Below are 18,291 nucleotides of genomic sequence, written 5' to 3'. Positions count from 1 at the left end.
CATCTCTTCATCCGTCCACAGCCCGCTCGGCCCTCCGTTTGTTTATCTCTTCACCCACGCATCCGTCCCCCTTCGCCCATCCATCCATCACCTCTCCATTCCTCTATTCCTCTGTCCGCCCACCCACTTACCCATCTGTTCATTTATTTTTCCATCCAGGTGTTCATTATCCATCCATTTATTACATCATCAATCCATTTATCCATCTCTTTTTTCCATTTCTCCATATCTTTATTCTTCATCTATCCAATACTAGAATATTCAAAGTCCCTTGTCCGTTTTTGAGAACACAATCCTGTAAGAACAGCAGGGTCCTTCATCCATGTCCTCATCTTGATCTCTTAGTTGTAGGGACAAGGTCCAACCTAAAAGATTTACCTTTGGAAATGACTGTGTACCTTTTCCAGAGGCAGCACTGACCACCTCTAACGGGCCCCTGGGATGGAACGGGCTCCTGTCTGTCCTGGGTCTCCCTGCCAATGAGTGTTTACTTACCCACACAGTTATTCCGTAGATCTGGCCATGTTGTCCCTTACTGCTACTTTCTACTGGTTGCAGAGATAGTATAGCTTCCTTGTTTGTTTGTTTATTTGTTTTTTAGTGACTTACTAGAAGTAGGAGAAGAATAAAAACTCTGAGCCGTCAGCTGGGTTCATGTGAAAACACAGCCTGTTGGGAATAACTGTTCCCTTGCTCCCCCCACAGGCAGACTTTGCCATAGAGGCTCTGGCCAAGGCCACTTACGAGCGCCTTTTCCGCTGGATACTCAGCCGTGTGAACAAAGCCCTGGACAAGACGCACCGGCAAGGAGCTTCATTCCTGGGAATCCTGGACATTGCTGGATTTGAGATCTTTGAGGTACAGCTTGGTGGGATGACAACAGCCACGGGCTTGGTTCTCTGGGATGAAGATGTTTCCCCTTGGAGAACTCATTATTTTGGAGAAAGGCAGGCAGATGACCACAGCAGGCTGGGAGCCTGTCTAGTTAAGGTTAGATCATCGAGGGTGGAAGAGACAAATTCAACTGGGAATGTATTGGTTGACGAAACTGAGGCCAGAGGTACAGCTGAATCCAACAAACAGGACCTGATCTCCCGCCATGTTCCCCTACTGCGCTCCACGCTGGCTGCACTCTCAGACAGGCTCCCCTCATGGCGGCAAGATGGCTGCCACAGCTCCTGATGCCGCTCAGCAACCTTGGCAGTTCCAGTCAGTTCCAACTGCTTCCAACAGTTCCAACCAAAATCTTGGTATTGAGTCTCATCGACTCCTACTGGAGTTGGGCCACATGGTCACCTCAGAGCCCAGCATTAGTTTGAAGGTCTTGCCTTCCTTCCTGTAGTGTAACGTGGCTACTGGACCTCACTCCCATGGGTTGAGGGGAAGTTCTCGATGAAAAAGAAAGTCTTGAGATTGACAGGTATTCCAAAATCTATCTTTATGGAATCACTCCCTCTCCAAGTCTCAGTTTCTATATCGGCAAAATGGGGGTGGGATGGGTGATGAAGTATCCTACATTGTTATTCTTCCCACAAATCAGAGTGCAGATGGAGGAGATAAGCATTAAAACAATGTGTATGTAGACCACGTGATATAAGAATCGGTGAATTCTGCCAGCTCCCGTGAACTCTAGGCGGCCTTTGCTGGAGCCTAAGCACTCTCTGGGTGCTGAAATGGCAGAACAGGCTCTTGTGGAAAGGGTATCAGGCTCCGGGCTCTCTATCTTCGGCGGGGCAGGGAGCCACAAGTTTTCTGACTTCATCCATGATGCTCACGGGTCTCTCTCGCTGTCCTGTGCTCAGGTGAACTCCTTCGAGCAGCTGTGCATCAACTACACCAACGAGAAGCTGCAGCAGCTCTTCAACCACACCATGTTCATCCTGGAGCAGGAGGAGTACCAGCGCGAGGGCATCGAGTGGAACTTCATCGACTTCGGGCTGGACCTGCAGCCCTGCATCGAGCTCATTGAGCGGCCGGTGAGGGCCCACGTCACACTCGCATGCGTGTGGCCTCTTGCAGCCGGCATGTGGACCCTGCTCTCTCTCCGTCTGTGCACGCTTCCCCCAGCACTGAGTCCCTGTGAACTCAGTCATACTTTCTCTTAACCCACATTATAAATCAAAGGTATTTTCTTTTTAAAATTTCTTCTTCCCTCTCTCTCTCCTATCCCCCCTCCCTTGCTTCCTCTCCCTCACCCTCTTTCCCATTAGTTTATTTCCAAGGTCAGGAGGCTTTGTTTTGTTCACTGATATATCTCAAACTGCTAGAACCGTGCACATAGTAGTTGCCCAGTAAACAATTGTTGAATGGCTATTTACTGAGCACTTACTATGTGCTGGCCCCTCTTGAGAGGCTAGGGATATAACCATGAATGATATGAACTTGACCCCTGCCCTCCTGGTGGAGCCGAAAACAAAACCAGACAAATTAAGTAACTGAACTCCTCATAAAACCAACATGGAGAATGATTTAGGGAGGCCTATTTTGCACAGAGAAGTCAAGAAACACTTCCCAATTCTGAGTCCAAAAAGTGAAGTCCATTCCAGCAGAGGGAATAGCATGTGCAAATAAGGCTGTGCTTTTGGCACCTTAGTTTAGACTGTGTCCCACAGGGAAGCACTTTACTAAAAGGAACCCTAAGGTATATTTATATATAAAGCCAGAAGTGTGAAATCTTTGTGATGTTGTGGTGCTGCCCACCAGGGGGCAGCAAACATATTCTATCATTGGTGTCAACCTTATATCCTCAGTGCTGGTCCATTGGACACACGATAATTTAGGGATATATTTTGGGGGTAGGGAGCCAAAATAACAAGGGCATAAATCCATCTTTATATGTAGGCAGATGTGGTAATAGAGTTCGGGGGCTGCCTATGCGTGGGTTTGGGTGGACAGCTTTCCCTTGTGATACTGAGGCTTGGGTGCCCTGCCTATGATCCACTCCCCCATGTCCTCCGCAGAACAACCCTCCAGGCGTGCTGGCCCTGCTGGACGAGGAATGCTGGTTCCCCAAAGCCACAGACACATCCTTCGTGGAGAAGCTGTGCACGGAGCAGGGCAACCACCCCAAGTTTCAGAAGCCCAAGCAGCTCAAGGACAAAACCGAGTTCTCCATCATCCACTATGCCGGGAAGGTACCCACCCGCTGAATGTCCCAGGGCTCTCTCTGTCCCAGGGAACTCAGGAGGGATGTTCAGAGTAGGGACACCTTGGGAATGGCAGGACCCAATGGCGTCTGGTGTAAATCAACTCCCACGCAAGGCCTGTTCATGATTTGTCTAAGCATCTGTAAGGGACAAGATATATATAATCCAACCATGGTGGCCAGGCAGTTCTTTCTTGTATAGACTCCAAATCCTTCCTGCTACAAGTTAAACCAAACAGAAAGAGCCAACCAGGATAGGGTGACCGATAAACCTAAATCTGACCTCAACAAGAATCTCCCTTATCGTGGCCGTGGGTTTGCAATTGCCAGCCTGCACGGTGATGGTTGTCACCACTGTCATTATTAAATGCTCCTCTTTCTCCTCCTCCTCCTCTTCATCATCATCATCATGTCGTGGCTGTTAATGTGCAGGACCTTCCCCTGTGGCTCCTGAGGGCCCTGGATAATTAGAAAGACAGCTCGGTCTGGCTTACAGAATCTTCAGTATTCTATTGACTCCCCAGTATCCTACTGCATTATGGGAACAGGCAATGCCCTGAACCAGGGGTTGGCAAATAGAGCCCATGCACCAAATCGGACCCACAGCCTGTTTTTGTAAATCAAGTTTTACCGGCACACAGCCACACCCATTTGGTTACATTTATGGCTGCCCTTATGCTATAATGACAGCGTTGAGTAGTTGTGACAGACTGTATGGCTTACAGAACTGAAAACATTTATTATCTTGGTCTTTCCAAAAAAAGGTTTTTCAACTTCTACCCTGTACTCAAGGGAGCATCTGTTCCTTTAGGTAAATAGAGGTAACGCTTTCTTTCTCTCCACTTTATAGGTGGTTTCTTTCTAGCCCCCTTTCAGATCAGGCCTGGCCATTACTACAACAACCCACATCCTGGAATAACTCACCAGAGATATTTCACTCGTTCCTTCCATTCTATAGTCACAATCATAAAATGAAGGCTTTGGCCATGGTCAGTAGTCAAGTCAGGTGTTTATATCCACATCCATATATCACAATCTCCAAGCTACAAAACTTAGGTTCTACATAGAGGGGAGAAGAGGCCCCCAAACTTAATTTAAAAACCAGAATTGTTTTCAAGCCTTCTCTAGATGAGGGGAGAACTCTGGATGTGAGGGAGGGCGTTTACCATCAGCAAAGCTCTCCACCTTTTCAATGGCACAGGCAGTATTCCAGACCCTGGAGGAAGGAGGCTGCCAGAGAAGGCTGTTAGGAGAATGCAGGGAATAAAGAGGGGGCCTTCCAGCAGTGGCTGCCATTGGCTGGTGCCCTGCTATGTACAGGGCCCTTTAACGTCCTGATTTGCTGGTCTCTTCATTGGCCTTTATGGATTCCCACTATGGCGGCTGCTAATATCACTTCCTCTCTGACCTTGGAAGATCTGGAAGGGAAACTGGGGGAATTCAGGCCCTGCCCTGAGTTCATAACTAAGCAGGAGCACCTGACCGTTGGGGGTGGTTCTTGGCAGGTGGACTACAACGCCACTGCCTGGCTGACCAAGAACATGGACCCGCTGAATGACAATGTGACTGCCCTCCTCAACGCCTCCTCAGACAAGTTTGTGGCCGACCTGTGGAAGGATGGTAAGGCCCTGCCTGCTGAGGCTGGAGAGCTGGACGTGCAGGGTTCTCCCCCGCCTTCCACTGCCCTGCTGCCCACGCTTCCTCCCAGGAGGGGTGGGCCTGTGCTGGGCTGCAGGAGAAGGCAGTGTTGGCAGGTGCTAGTGACGTCTTGTGACATTCATCACTTCCTGAGTGGCGACCTTGGAGCCCCTCCACCCCGCACCTGGAACCCAGGGAGAATGTCCTGAGATCAGGGCAATGATAGAGTGAATAGTGTCCGAGGCACGGAGAGTTAGAGCGCCACCATCTGGAGTCAGAAAGACAACCTGTTTTTCATCTCTGCCATATGCTTTCTGTCACTCAGGAGCTCTCAGGATTTCCCAAATAGATAACAGTTGGAAAGCAGTCCCACCATGCCTCCCGTTCCCTAGAGCTAGAGGAAAGGCATTGGCAACAGAGGGGAGAATGGGGGGCCTAGGGCCTCTACCCTCTAGGCCTGGTCCTCTGGCCTATTGCAGGGGCAGAGGGCCCCTGGGTGGGCCAGAGGCTGATGCTGTCCTTCATGTGCCCCACAGTGGACCGTATTGTGGGGCTGGACCAGATGGCCAAGATGACGGAGAGCTCGCTGCCCAGCGCCTCCAAGACCAAGAAGGGCATGTTCCGCACAGTGGGGCAGCTGTACAAGGAGCAGCTGGGGAAGCTGATGACCACACTGCGCAACACCACACCTAACTTTGTGCGCTGCATCATCCCCAACCATGAGAAAAGGGTGAGGCCCCCGCCCAGCTCCTCTGGCTGTCAGAATGTGCCCTTGGGGCATCATCAGGGTCTGCGGGGGAGAGGAAGGCAGACAGGGAGCGAGAGGCAAGAAGAAAGCCTGACCTTCCACCCCAAGGGCTCCATCTGGCATGGGTGGGAGGTTTTCTGAATGTGATACCCAGTCCCCATCCTGGAGGCAAAAGGAGACAGGGAGGAAGGGAGGCTATCCAGAGACTTGCAGCCCTGGAATTGCTGTACAAGGTATCAAATCACCCATTAATTCATTGTTCCAGTTGCTATTTACTGTGTTCCCACCTGTGCCAGGTGCTGGGACACAATGCTGGATAAGTTGTCATCCTTGCCTGCAGGCTCCTTATAATTTAGTGCGGGGGTGTTCAGCTGGCGGCAGTTTGCCCCCCCACCCCGGAGACATTTGGCCACGTCTGGGGACATTTGTGGTTGTCATAACTGGGAGGGGGCTACTACAGGCATCCGGTGCCTAGAGGCCAGGGATGCTGCTCACCACCCTGCAGCACACAGGACAGCCCCACAGCAGAGAATTATCCTGCCTCGTACGTTAGCGGTGCTGACATTGTGGGACATCCGTGGGACAGGCAGACACACAAGCTGATATCCATGATGCAATGTGGTAAATTATGAGAACTCCGAACAGCTGGGGCTTCCACTCCAGCATCTCGGGGCTGAGAGGAAGTTTCTTAGAGGATGTGAACTTGGAGTGGCATCATCTCGTTGAAGTGGAGGGTAGGGTGGAAAGGTTATCCTCGGCAGAGGAACCAGGGAAACAGAAGTGTGAGGTAATAAATGAAGGATCTTGGCCAGAAAACACTAGGTAGGTGGTTTCACATTGCTGTGTGATGGTGTGAGGCAGGGGTTGGGAAGAGATGGAGCTGAATTGGTAGGCAGGGGCTAGATCACAGGGTTCCTTGTGGGTTGACCAGAACTTGGCCTGCCTTCCGTGATACCACTGGGGCTTTTAAAAGCAGAGGTGTGTCATGATCAGGTTTGCATTTTAGAAACCAAATGAGGGGATGAAAGGACAGGCTGGACCGGGGGTGAGAAGACCAGGTAGGAGGCTGTAGTGGTTGTCTGGGCAGGAAAAGATGGTGACGAGTAAACGGCAGTGACAATAGCCAATGGAGGGAGGAGGGAGGATTGGGAGATATTTGGTAGGTAGGAGCTAGAGAACTGGTGATGGGACAGGGAAGCCCCAGTTTCTAGCTAGGTGATGCTAAGACCATCAAATACAAAAGAGATGTTACCTGAACCTTCCGCTGAAACCTTACCGGGTGCCTCAGTTGAACCCTGGCGACCTGGTGAGATGGGTCACCCAGGCCTGAGATTCGGGGCCTGCTGCTCCCTGAGTCCCAGACCTGGTGATCCACTGCCCTTTCTGCCTTTGCAGTCTGGCAAACTGGATGCGTTTCTAGTGCTGGAGCAGCTGCGGTGCAACGGGGTGTTAGAAGGCATCCGTATCTGCCGCCAGGGCTTCCCCAACAGAATTGTCTTCCAGGAGTTCCGCCAACGGTGAGCCTGCTGGGGCGGGCACAGGCGGGGCGGTGGGTGAACGGGGCCAGCGGAGGGAGGAATGAATGAGAGGCTGTCAGTTGCTGACTTTGGCCCTGTGTCTCTAGCTACGAGATTCTGGCCGCGAACGCCATTCCGAAAGGCTTCATGGACGGGAAGCAGGCCTGCATTCTCATGGTGAGCCCGGCCCCAGCCCCACCCCAGCGGGTACCTATACCTATGTACCTCCCAGGCTCTGGCGGCACGACCAGTGGCTGCTTTGGAGGTGACCTTCCTTAAACAGGCTTAACCCCTGGCCACAAGGTACGGCTGAAAATGGGAACCCTTGTCCTCCTTCCTTCTGCAGATCAAAGCCCTAGAACTCGACCCCAACTTGTACAGGATTGGGCAGAGCAAAATCTTCTTCAGAACTGGGGTCCTGGCCCACCTGGAAGAGGAGCGAGACTTGAAGATCACCGATGTCATCATGGCTTTCCAGGCCATGTGTCGTGGCTACCTGGCTAGAAAGTAAGGACCCACCTACTACCACCTCCCCACAAACACTGGTGGGAAACACAAACTTTCAGGGGGCTTTTGGGCCTCACGTTCTGATTCCCTGGACTAAGAGGCCAGCCATCTGCTGTATGATGCTCCCGCAGGTTGAATGACAGCTCTTTCTGGAGGGGAAGAAGTGCCATGTTTTAATATATGCACTAGTTGTAAGAACAGGTGGGAAGGAGTCAAGAGCATGGCTCTGGAGTTTTAGACCTGAGTTCTCATCCTTGCTCCCCCACGCATTTGCTGATAGACCTTGGGCAAGTTACCCTACCTCTCTGAGCCTTGGGTCGCTCCACTGGAAAACAGCAAGTTCATTCCTGCCTCATGGAGTTGATTATGAGGAGTCAATGAAATACTTGCCTGGAAAGGGCTGAGAACAGTGCCTGCTTATCATTTCAGAAGTGTGAGAATATAATTAAGTGGCTGAGGAAAGAGTATTAAGCATACCTATACCTTTATACCCAAATGGGATTCATAAGATGGGGCCCTGGAAGACCTGATGCCCCTTCTGTTTTGGGAAGCCTGGGGGCCATGGAAGGGTTAGGGTCCTCAAAAGGCACACCCCTAAAGTGATGGCAGGAACCGGTGGAGTAGCTCTGTCCGGGGCACATGTTATCATGAGGCATGGATCACACTCTCACCGGCAGAGCCATGATCACATGCCCAGGGGGCCCAAGATAGTCAAGGCCAGATCGGGGATGCTCTTGGTCCAGGGACAGACCTAACTTAAGTCCACCTCCAGACTAATCTGGGCAATGTTATTCACACACATACAAAATGGCATAGAGAAGAGGATTATACTCTGCAAAATACACTATTTTGTGGTTTCTCAAACCTAATAGCCCTTAAATAAGAAAAGTGCTAGTTCAATATCACGTTTGAGATTTCTAAAATACACCTTAGGAAGGAATAGTTCTGTCGAACACTCAGCTTTGAGGAGGACATGGAACAGCAGGGAGTGTGCAGGGTACACCTTGGAATGGGGCGGCATAGGCTGATCTCCTAGACGTTGTTTTGATCACAGCTCTGGTTCCAGGGCATTTTGTGAGCCTTGGGTCTTCTACGCCCACTGAGAAAGGCTCTTGCCTCCATATTATTTGATACATGCTCAGAGTAGTCTGTACCCTGTCCATACACCTGTGCTGATGCTCAGAGCTTCTGGAAGCACCTGAGCTGGAGAGAAGGGGAGATTGTCCCTGGGCAAGTCTCAAAATCACAAGTGAAAGAGACATGTTTTGCTTTAGGATGACGCAGGGCAGGATGCTATGACAACATGGTGAGACATGTTGGGCCAACCAGAGCTTCTCAGGGCTCCCCGTCCCTCTCCCCAGGGCCTTTGCCAAGAGGCAGCAGCAGCTGACAGCCATGAAGGTGATTCAGAGGAACTGCGCCGCCTACCTCAAGCTGCGGAATTGGCAGTGGTGGAGGCTCTTCACCAAGGTCAGTGCTCCGGGCCCCACCCACCTCCTCAGGACCCCCAGCCCTGTTCGTCACTCAGATGCTCTGGATGTGGGACTGGAGATGGTTGACAGTGGGTGTGCTCCTGAGGACTTCAGTTCAAACTTGGCCTGTGGACGATTCTCCAGGCCAGTGAGATGCATCTGACGAAGGCCCGCCCTTTTTGGCACGTGGGTTGCAGCCATGACCTCAACACAGGGCCAGAGAATTTCCATCACCACAAGGGTTTCTCCTGGTGCCCTTTTATAGCCACACCCACTTCCTTCATGGCCACACCCACTTCCTTCCTTAGCCCCTGGTGACCACTATCAGGTTCCATTTCTAAAATTGTATCATCTCCAGAATATTAGTAAATGAGGTCATACAGTATGTCAGCTTTTGAGACTGGCTTTTTTTTCCACTCAGCACCATTCTCAGGAGATCCATCCAGGCAGTTGCATGTATCGATTGTTGGTTTCTCTGGGTATAACTTTTCCTTGCAGCATCGCTGTTGAAACGTACCAGTTGCACCAAGACATGCTCTGTTGCAACAGACACAGTTTCCTCTTAAGTGCCATTAAGTGTGTAAATTGGAACAAATCTTTCTCAATGAGCAAATATTTATTGCGCATCTGTTGTGCACCAGGCATGCACAAGGTGCTGTGGGGATACAGCCATGAACAGACATCATGGGCTCCGGCCTCATGAATATTCTAGCAGAGCTGGGGCAGATAATCACAGGAACAAATAGATAATGACAAACTGGGGTGAGTGCATGAAGGAAGTCACAGTGTGTGTGACGGAGATGTCCCTAGTGCCAGGCTGGGGCTTGAGCCCCGGAGTCAGGGGTCAGCCTGGTAAAGAACAAGGGGAAGCAGCTTTTTGGAAATGTTCACCCCTATAGAACCAACTTCTTAAACCTGACTTAAGAAAGCCATCTGAGATAAAGAAAATCACAAATTAGAGGTGTTTATTGTGGCCCGGTTTACAACAGCAAATTTCCTATGTCCAGTCCTGACAGACTGCTTAATTCAGTATAGCTCATCCATTCATGTGACTTATCTTGTTATAAGTAATAAAAGCACATAAAACTGGGCAGTATGATCTTGAATATATTTTCTTAATGTGTAAGAGAGACTGGAAGGAAATGCTAACAATGATAATATGATCTTGATAGGGAAGGAGGATGTGGGCATTGTTTTGCCTTTTCTCCCTGGAAGGAAACACAACAATTTGTCAGCAGCAGTATTCTCTCCCCAGGCGGGACTAAGTGGAAGAAGGGGAAGTTTTCTCCTTTCGCTGTACACCTTTTTCTGTTGCCCTCATCTAGGGTTTCTCAACCTCAGCGCTATTGATACTTTGAGATGCATGATTCTGTGTTGTACATTCTAGAATGATTAGTGGCATCTCTGGAATCTACCCACTAGATGCCAGTAGCATCCCTACCCCAGTTGTGACAGCTGAAACTGTCTCCAAAAATTGCCAAATGTCCCCTTGGGGTGGGGTAAAACTGTCCCTGGCTGAGAAGCACTGATCTAATTTATTACAAGATGGTACCCTCCATGCCACGAAAATGAACGGTGAGCTGACTGTGTGTGTGCAGGTGAAGCCCCTGCTGCAGGTGACACGGCAGGAGGAGGAGATGCAGGCCAAGGAGGAGGAGCTGCAGAAGATCAAGGAGCGGCAGCAGAAGGCAGAGAGTGAGCTCAAGGAGCTAGAGCAGAAGCATACACAGGTACTGAGCAGCGAGCAGGGCTGGGGCTGTAGAGGGATGGCCGGACGCCTGCTCCTGGGGGACTCACTGGCTGCCTCCCCGGCCCCGGCATGCAGCTGGCCGAGGAGAAGAACCTGCTGCAGGAGCAGCTGCAGGCAGAGACGGAGCTGTACGCTGAGGCCGAGGAGATGCGGGTCCGGCTGGCAGCCAAGAAGCAGGAGCTGGAGGAGATCCTGCATGAGATGGAGGCCCGCCTGGAGGAGGAGGAAGACCGGGGCCAGCAGCTGCAGGCAGAAAAGAAGAAGATGGCCCAGCAGATGCTGGTAAGGCACTGTAGTGGCCACCCCTGGTGGATACCAAGTCGCCTGACCCTCACTGCAGGCCTGTGCGGTGCATTGGACAGACAGAGACCAAGACTTGGAGAGGAATGGCCATCTGCCCACACAGGTCTCCTCTGAATCCCACTCTGGTCTGCCCTGCCTTTTGTGTGCTTTATTTTTTTTGTCCTAATAGCAATGCCGTATGAGGGGTAATTATATTGTTGCAACACCCAAAATAAACATTTATTTTACATAGTCAGGAATCTGACAGTGTCTTGGTTAGATGGGTCTGGCTTAGCATCTCTCATGAAGTTACAGTCAAGAGTCCAGCTGAGGCTACAGTCATCTGAAGGCTCAACTGGGGCTGGAGGACCCACTTCCATGTGGCTCACTACATGGCTGTAGGCGAGAGGCCTCAGATCCTCACCATGTGGGCTTCTCCATGTGGCTGCTTGAGGGTCTTCACAAGGTAGTGGCTGGCTGCCCCCAGAAGGAGTGAATCAAGGGAGAGAGCAGGGGCAGAAGCCACAGTGCCTTTTTTTAATTAAATTTTTTTCTTTTATTAATTCTAAAGAGATGGGAATGGAGAGAGAAAGAGAGGGAGAGAAATACTGATGTGAGAGAGAATCACTGATTGGTTGCCTCTTGCATGTGCCCCTACTGGGGAGTGAACCCACAACCCAGGCATGTGCCCTAACCAGGAATTGAGCCCACCGCCTTTCAGTTTGCAGGACAACACCCAACCAACTGAACCACACTGGCCAGAACACTACAGTGCCTTTTATAGCACTGATGTTACATTCCATCACTTCCTCTAGATTTGGTTAGAAGCAAGTCACTAAGTCCTGCCCACACTCTAGGGGAGAGTGATTAGGCTCCACCTTCGAAAAGAAGAGTGAAATCCATAGATGCATTTCAAAACCACCAAGGTACCCACTATCCCCATTTTACAGATGAGGCGACGGAGGCTCCATGAAGCAAAGTGGCCTGCTAAATCCTTTATTTCCAATGAAAGGAAACCGCAGAGCACTGGGGATCAACAGGCCCAGCCTCTGTGTCAGTGAGTGCCCAGGGCTGCATAAGGATGACTTTTAAGCAAGGCTGTGATTCTTTTCCCTCAAAGGACCTGGAGGAACAACTGGAGGAGGAGGAAGCTGCAAGGCAGAAGCTACAACTTGAGAAGGTCACAGCTGAGGCCAAGATCAAGAAACTGGAGGACGACATCCTGGTCATGGACGATCAGAACAATAAACTGTCAAAAGTGAGTGGAGTTGAGCACCTGCGTTCTAAGAACAAGCTCATCAGGGAGAAGGATTCCAGATTATTTTCCTTTTTTAGCCAAATAAAAGGTATTGAAGGCCAAGCACAGGGTTACTTCCAGACACGGTGGCTTCATGACTGCCATCTGGATGCAGGTGTGCCATGGACTGCGTCCCTGCTGTCCCACCCGCACCAGGGCTGCCACAGAGCAAGTCTCAGCAACACGATGACCAGTGGAACCCCCAAGTTGGGCAAAGAAGGCAAATGTGCCTGAGATCCTGGGGTCTCTCCCACTTTCCCATGGACCATGTCCAGTTAGTAATAGGGTGACCAGCTGTCCTGGTTTGCCCGGGATGGAGGGGTCCCTGGGGTGTGGAATGTTCAGCACCGAAACCAGACAAGTCCCAGTGCAAAAGGGGATGAGTAGGCCACCCTAGTTAGTAACCTCTAGCCAGCTCCACTGCGGACAGGGTCCTTCTAGTTCTCTCAGCTAGATGTCAGCAGGGCGCCTGCCAAGAGGCAGGCCCTGTCAGATGCCAGAGCGTCTATGGTGAAGGAGGACCATGCCCTTGTGGGGCTTATACTCTAGTGATACAGCAAATAGATCACCATACACATAATCATTAATTATCATTGTGATCAGGGTTCTGAAGGAGGTGTTCCCCATATTATGAGAAGGGCAGTAGGAGTGGAGGTAGATTGATCAGGGAAGGCTTCTGGAGGAAGCGACCTTTAAGTGGAAACCTAAAGATTGAGGAGCAGTTACAGGGAAAGGGGACAGAGGTGCATCCCAGGCCGATGGGTCCATCCCTGCAAAGGCCCGGAGGCAGGCAGGAAGAGCTGGCATATGATAGGATGTACCTATCGTATCATATAGGACCCTATCCTATGGGGACCCTATCCTATGGGGAAGAGGCTCCACTGGCTGCAACATTGAAGTATGGGGGGGGTAGTGGCATGAGATGAGAAATGGACGACTTTTGGAAATTAACGAACTTCTCTTCACCATTTCAAACTCTAGGCTGTATTTGGTTATAATATAGGCTTTCCTTTCAAACTGTTTACCTAGAAATTACTAAAAGTGAGACATAGATCTTGGAGGAAAAAAAAAAAATAACAGTATTTCTTTTTCTTTCCCCCAAAAGGAGCGAAAACTCCTTGAAGAGAGGATTAGCGATTTAACGACGAATCTTGCAGAAGAGGAAGAAAAGGCCAAGAATCTTACCAAGCTGAAAAATAAGCACGAATCTATGATTTCAGAACTGGAAGGTAAACCAGCTACCCAAAGAGGCTTTGAACCAGTATTTTAAAACTAGGAAAATCAGAGAGGAAATTTCAGAATGGCAGATTATTTCAAGAATGATAAACCCTCTCCGAGCTCCCCAATCACCCTTAGTCGACATACAGTAATAATGAAAGGTGCTTTTCGTCAGGACTGACTAGGCTTCATTGGGATAGTGGCGTAGGAGTGACTATCGCCAGCGAGGGATCTGTGTGCATGTGCATGTGCGTGAATTTCTTCCACGTGAAATGCCTGAGCAGAAAGGCTCATCCTCCAGGAGTCTTTCTGGTGGCTTCCACCTCCTGAAGGGCCCCTGGCTTTGTCTAGTGCGGCTGAAGAAGGAGGAAAAGAACCGACAGGAGCTGGAGAAGCTGAAACGGAAGCTGGAGGGAGAGGCCAGCGACTTCCACGAGCAGATCGCTGACCTGCAGGCACAGATCGCCGAGCTGAAGATGCAGCTGGCCAAGAAGGAGGAGGAGCTGCAGGCGGCCCTGGCCAGGTAGTGAGGCCACGGCCTGTGTGTTCCTGGGCCCCTGGCAATCCGCGGCAGCCCCAGTCTTCCTCCTCTTCCTGGCAGACTTCCATCTCACGCAAGGCGTCCCCAGGCCAGGCCTTCTGGGAACACCAGAAGGCCTGCTTCCACCTCCAGAGCCACGCCTTTGACTTACCTCTCTTCCTTCCAAACTCATCCCTCTTTGTGTCTCCCATGGTGACTGTCTTTGGATGCCCAGAACTTTCTTGTCCACACCCCCGTCCTGCACTTCCAGTCCACCACAGAGGCCCTTCCTCGGCATCCCGCACACCACGTGTCTGAGGCTGGAATGACCCTCCTCTCCCTCAGGCCCTCCTTTGAAGGTCCCCCTTTTTGCGAATGACTCTTTGACATGTGGCCCTCCTCCCAGCTCTGAGCTGGCTTCACACTAGTCGCCTCACACTGGGAATATTACTCATTTGCTCACTGTGCGCTAAGCTCTTTTTTAAGCAATATCTTCTCAGATACCAGGCCAGGTATACTGCTGTCTTCTGTGTTTCATTGAGGAGGAGGCTGAGCCAGGGGAGGCAAAGGAACATGTGATTGTCACCCAGCTTTTGGGAGGCAGAGCTGGGATTCAAGGCCCGGAGCCTTCTGGTTGATTCCCCTGCCAGCTCTGTTCGTGTTGCATGACAGAGTTAGAGTGACCGGCCAGAAACATCACTTTGGGTCATGAACCTGCTCAAAAACTTGGATGGCTTAGGCAGGAAAAACCAGGTCTTAGCTGGCACTCACAGCCCACCCACCCTCTGCAGTCTGACCCCAACCCAACCATTTTGCTTCCTCTACTGCTGCCCATTCACAAGTGCAGTACAATTGACATGCTTACCTTGTCTAGCCCTGTAGAATCTTGCCTCTGTGCCTTCCCTTGTGCTGTTCCCTTTCCATCCGTCATAAGCACAACCAGAGGCCAGTTCCGCCGTGGGTCAGAAGGGAGCTCCCCTCCATGAAACACCTAACTCAATGGCATTCAAACAGTGCTGCTCACGTCTCACCTTGAACCCCGCTCACTGCGTCTTCCAGACTGGGAGCCCTGGCTATAACCTTGCCCCAAGCAGTGCCTGGCCCAGGGCCTCACATATAGCAGGCACTCGCTCACTGTTTGAGCAAAGGGAAGAAAGAACCAACAAGTAGTCCCCAGGGAGGAATAATTGTCCAATGTTCAGAAAGCAACTATTAAGCTCCTTCTGTCAATTAGGTGCCATGCTAGTCTGGGACCAGTGCTTTGCATTCACACACACAGACAACTATGACCTATTTTTTAAATCAGACCGTGGAACTCATCATGTCCTATATAAATCACCAGACAGTCCAGTGTCACAGGAAGGGATCCACCATGTCTTGGGGATGCAGATAGAACATGGTCTGAGATCTACGGAGCACGAGTGGCCGGAGTCAGGAAACGATTTTTGGCTGTGTGTACGAAAGCAGAGGCCTGGGACCCTGGGGTCTGAATTCTGGTGATCTGTCCCTGGCAGGCTTGATGATGAAATTGCTCAGAAGAACAACGCCCTGAAGAAGATCCGGGAGCTGGAGGGCCACATCTCAGACCTGCAGGAGGACCTGGACTCAGAACGGGCTGCGAGAAATAAGGCTGAGAAGCAGAAGCGAGACCTGGGGGAGGAGTTGGAGGCACTGAAGACAGAGCTGGAGGACACCCTGGACAGCACGGCCACCCAGCAGGAGCTCCGGTGAGAGGGGGCCCGCTGCCCCACCGCGCTGATGGGAGGGCTGGCGTGGAAGGAGTGGAACCCAGCAAATCCTGAATTGTAGGGTTCCCTGGGCACTATATGCACTGTCCTGATTGCATCTTGCTGTAACTGATATAAGTGCGATTATTTTTAATCTTACTGTTTCACATCAAAATAGGGGGACATAGAGAATGACTTGAAAACTATAAAAAAGTAGACACCAAAAGCATTGCCTTTAGTGCCCCTGCTGTTAACATTTTGGGGTATTTCCTTCCTGTCTTTTCGTGTGTGTGTGTGTGTGTGTGTGTGTGTGTGTGTGTGTATGTAAGTAGATCTCCCCCAGCTCCAGTCACCAAGTGTGTATATCTAAGTCTTATGTTACATTTTTAAAATAACATTATCTGACTGGTTTTTTATTTAAGATTCACAGCAGGCAATCAAACAGACAGAAACAAAGCAACTACAGGTTACCTGCTAGAAAATGAATGCTGACTTTAGCAAAACTAGGTCGTTTATTCATTTACTAAATATACAACTGTAATTTGAGAGCATCTGTGTCAGGTGCTGTGGTAACATTGAGATTTATTTCCCACACTTTGGGTTTCGTGCAACAGCACTTACCTGTGCCTAGAAGCCAGCACAACATTCTGTTCCCTTCCTACCTGGCCAACAATATAGAAAAGGCCAGTGCAGTACTTAAAAGCATGGGCTCAGAGTCAGACTATTGGGGTCCAATTTCTGGTCCTACACACAGTGGTTTTACCACCACCAGGAAGCTGCTTACCCTCTCTTAGCCTGCTGTCCTCATCTGTAAAATGGAAATAATAATATACATGCCTCTTAGGGTCACTCTGAATAGTATGAGATGATGTTTTAAAAACTTAGGTCAGGCCTGGCATACAGTAAGTGCTCAATAAATATGAGCTAATATTAATATTTCAGGAACATTTGCGAGTCATTTTGCAATTCAACAATATTATTTTGTGTCTTTGTTTGCTGGCCCTGAGGAATTCTAGGCAGGTAAGATACTCCTCATTTTGCAGCCGGGAAATTCCTGGTCCAGAGAGGTCAGGTGACTTATCCGAGGTCAGGCAGCTAGGGAGAGGTGGTGAGGGAGACATCAGCTCTGGGCCCTTTGCACGACACTATCCGAGGTGAGCCCCATTACACCCCAGTTGCCATGACTGTGTTCTTCCTGTTCAGAGCCAAGAGGGAGCAGGAGGTGACAGTGCTGAAGAAGGCCTTGGATGAGGAGACGCGATCCCATGAGGCCCAGGTCCAGGAGATGAGGCAGAAGCACACACAGGCGGTGGAGGAGCTCACTGAGCAGCTCGAGCAGTTCAAGCGGGTGAGGGATCCGTCTACGGCTTTAAATGACTACATATCAGGGTCTGTACTATGATGAGTTACACGCTACACAAGAACTAATGATAACAGCAGCAGCCAGCACGTATGAACTATGTACCATATGTTATGGCAAGTAATCTTCACAGCCACCCTGAGAGACAGGTACTGCTAAGCTGATTCTACACATGAAGAAAAACAATTTCCTTGTGTTTCATTTCCAGGGGTGAGTTTTTAAACTTGTGACATCCTGCTGCATTGCTTACGCGATGTCTGAATTATATCGCCCGAATTATATACTGCCACGGCTTCCCTGCATCCCTGCACTTTCTAGGTACCCCAGAAACTAGACTAAATGGGTACAGCTTTACTGAGAAGTGGTAGGAACTTTCTCATCTGTTTAAGTGAGCATCTTTCTGTGATTTGGTTCACTTCTGTTCTACCAGGCTCTCAACATTTCCTGAACATTTCAGTAATGTTAGTGGTCCCTTATGTAGCACTGATTATAGGCCAGATACTGTTCCAATGTTTTACAAACACTCATTTAATTTTACCCATGATCTTGGTTAAAATGCAGATCTCTGGGCCCCACAGTCTGAAAAGCGCTGTGCAAGACTGCGCTCCCCTCACTCTCCAGACGATTAAGAACACTTGTTCACATCCCCTTGTCACTTTTCACATGGGATCTGAACACCAATCTTCAACATTTCTTCACATCTTTATATATTTTAGACGAATGAGCTTTTGCTAATTACAACACATATTTCCCCTTTCGACTGGCTTCTTTTTTAATGTTCACAAGTTATTTTTAATATAACTTGAAACTAGATGGGCTATTCCCACCTTCTGAACTATGCTTCAGGCAGTAGGAAGGTGTGCGTGTCTCCTTTGACTTCACGGATGGAGGAGTGGTGCCCCAGGAAGAGTAACTGACCATCTTCAAGTCAGATGGTCATCAGAGAAGGGCTGAGGCTGGAAATCAAGCCCCCAATTCATGGCCAGGCCTGTTTAGGAAGACTCAGCTCTAATATCACCAGCAGACAGCATCTGTTTCTGACCTGCATGAAGCAGATAGAAGCTGTGAACTCTCGGCCACCATCTCAGATGCGTCGAAAAAGAGGACCGC

General features: G+C 50.1%; 1 protein-coding gene across 3 annotated transcripts in view; it reads left to right on the top strand.

The window, feature by feature from the left end:
* MYH11 (myosin heavy chain 11) overlaps positions 1 to 18,291 on the top strand; it is a 120,599-nt gene that overhangs the window by 84,814 nt on the left and 17,494 nt on the right. For all 3 annotated transcript variants that reach the window (XM_054589624.1, XM_054589625.1, XM_054589623.1), the window contains 16 exons: positions 706 to 858; positions 1,803 to 1,976; positions 2,961 to 3,134; positions 4,651 to 4,765; positions 5,320 to 5,513; positions 6,927 to 7,048; positions 7,156 to 7,225; positions 7,395 to 7,555; positions 8,917 to 9,025; positions 10,626 to 10,757; positions 10,853 to 11,059; positions 12,180 to 12,317; positions 13,462 to 13,585; positions 13,926 to 14,097; positions 15,609 to 15,821; positions 17,025 to 17,169. In XM_054589624.1, coding sequence (XP_054445599.1) covers positions 706 to 858; positions 1,803 to 1,976; positions 2,961 to 3,134; positions 4,651 to 4,765; positions 5,320 to 5,513; positions 6,927 to 7,048; positions 7,156 to 7,225; positions 7,395 to 7,555; positions 8,917 to 9,025; positions 10,626 to 10,757; positions 10,853 to 11,059; positions 12,180 to 12,317; positions 13,462 to 13,585; positions 13,926 to 14,097; positions 15,609 to 15,821; positions 17,025 to 17,169 — 2,403 coding nt within the window. The remainder of the gene's footprint in view (positions 1 to 705; positions 859 to 1,802; positions 1,977 to 2,960; positions 3,135 to 4,650; positions 4,766 to 5,319; positions 5,514 to 6,926; positions 7,049 to 7,155; positions 7,226 to 7,394; positions 7,556 to 8,916; positions 9,026 to 10,625; positions 10,758 to 10,852; positions 11,060 to 12,179; positions 12,318 to 13,461; positions 13,586 to 13,925; positions 14,098 to 15,608; positions 15,822 to 17,024; positions 17,170 to 18,291) is intronic.

This window comes from Pteronotus mesoamericanus, unplaced genomic scaffold (genome assembly GCF_021234165.1).
Source record: "Pteronotus mesoamericanus isolate MK-2021 breed Mesoamerican mustached bat unplaced genomic scaffold, CSHL_Meso_final scaffold_167, whole genome shotgun sequence".
NCBI lineage: Eukaryota > Metazoa > Chordata > Mammalia > Chiroptera > Mormoopidae > Pteronotus > Pteronotus mesoamericanus.
Note: the sequence above shows the minus strand (reverse complement) of the source record. Positions and strands in the feature narration are given on the sequence as shown.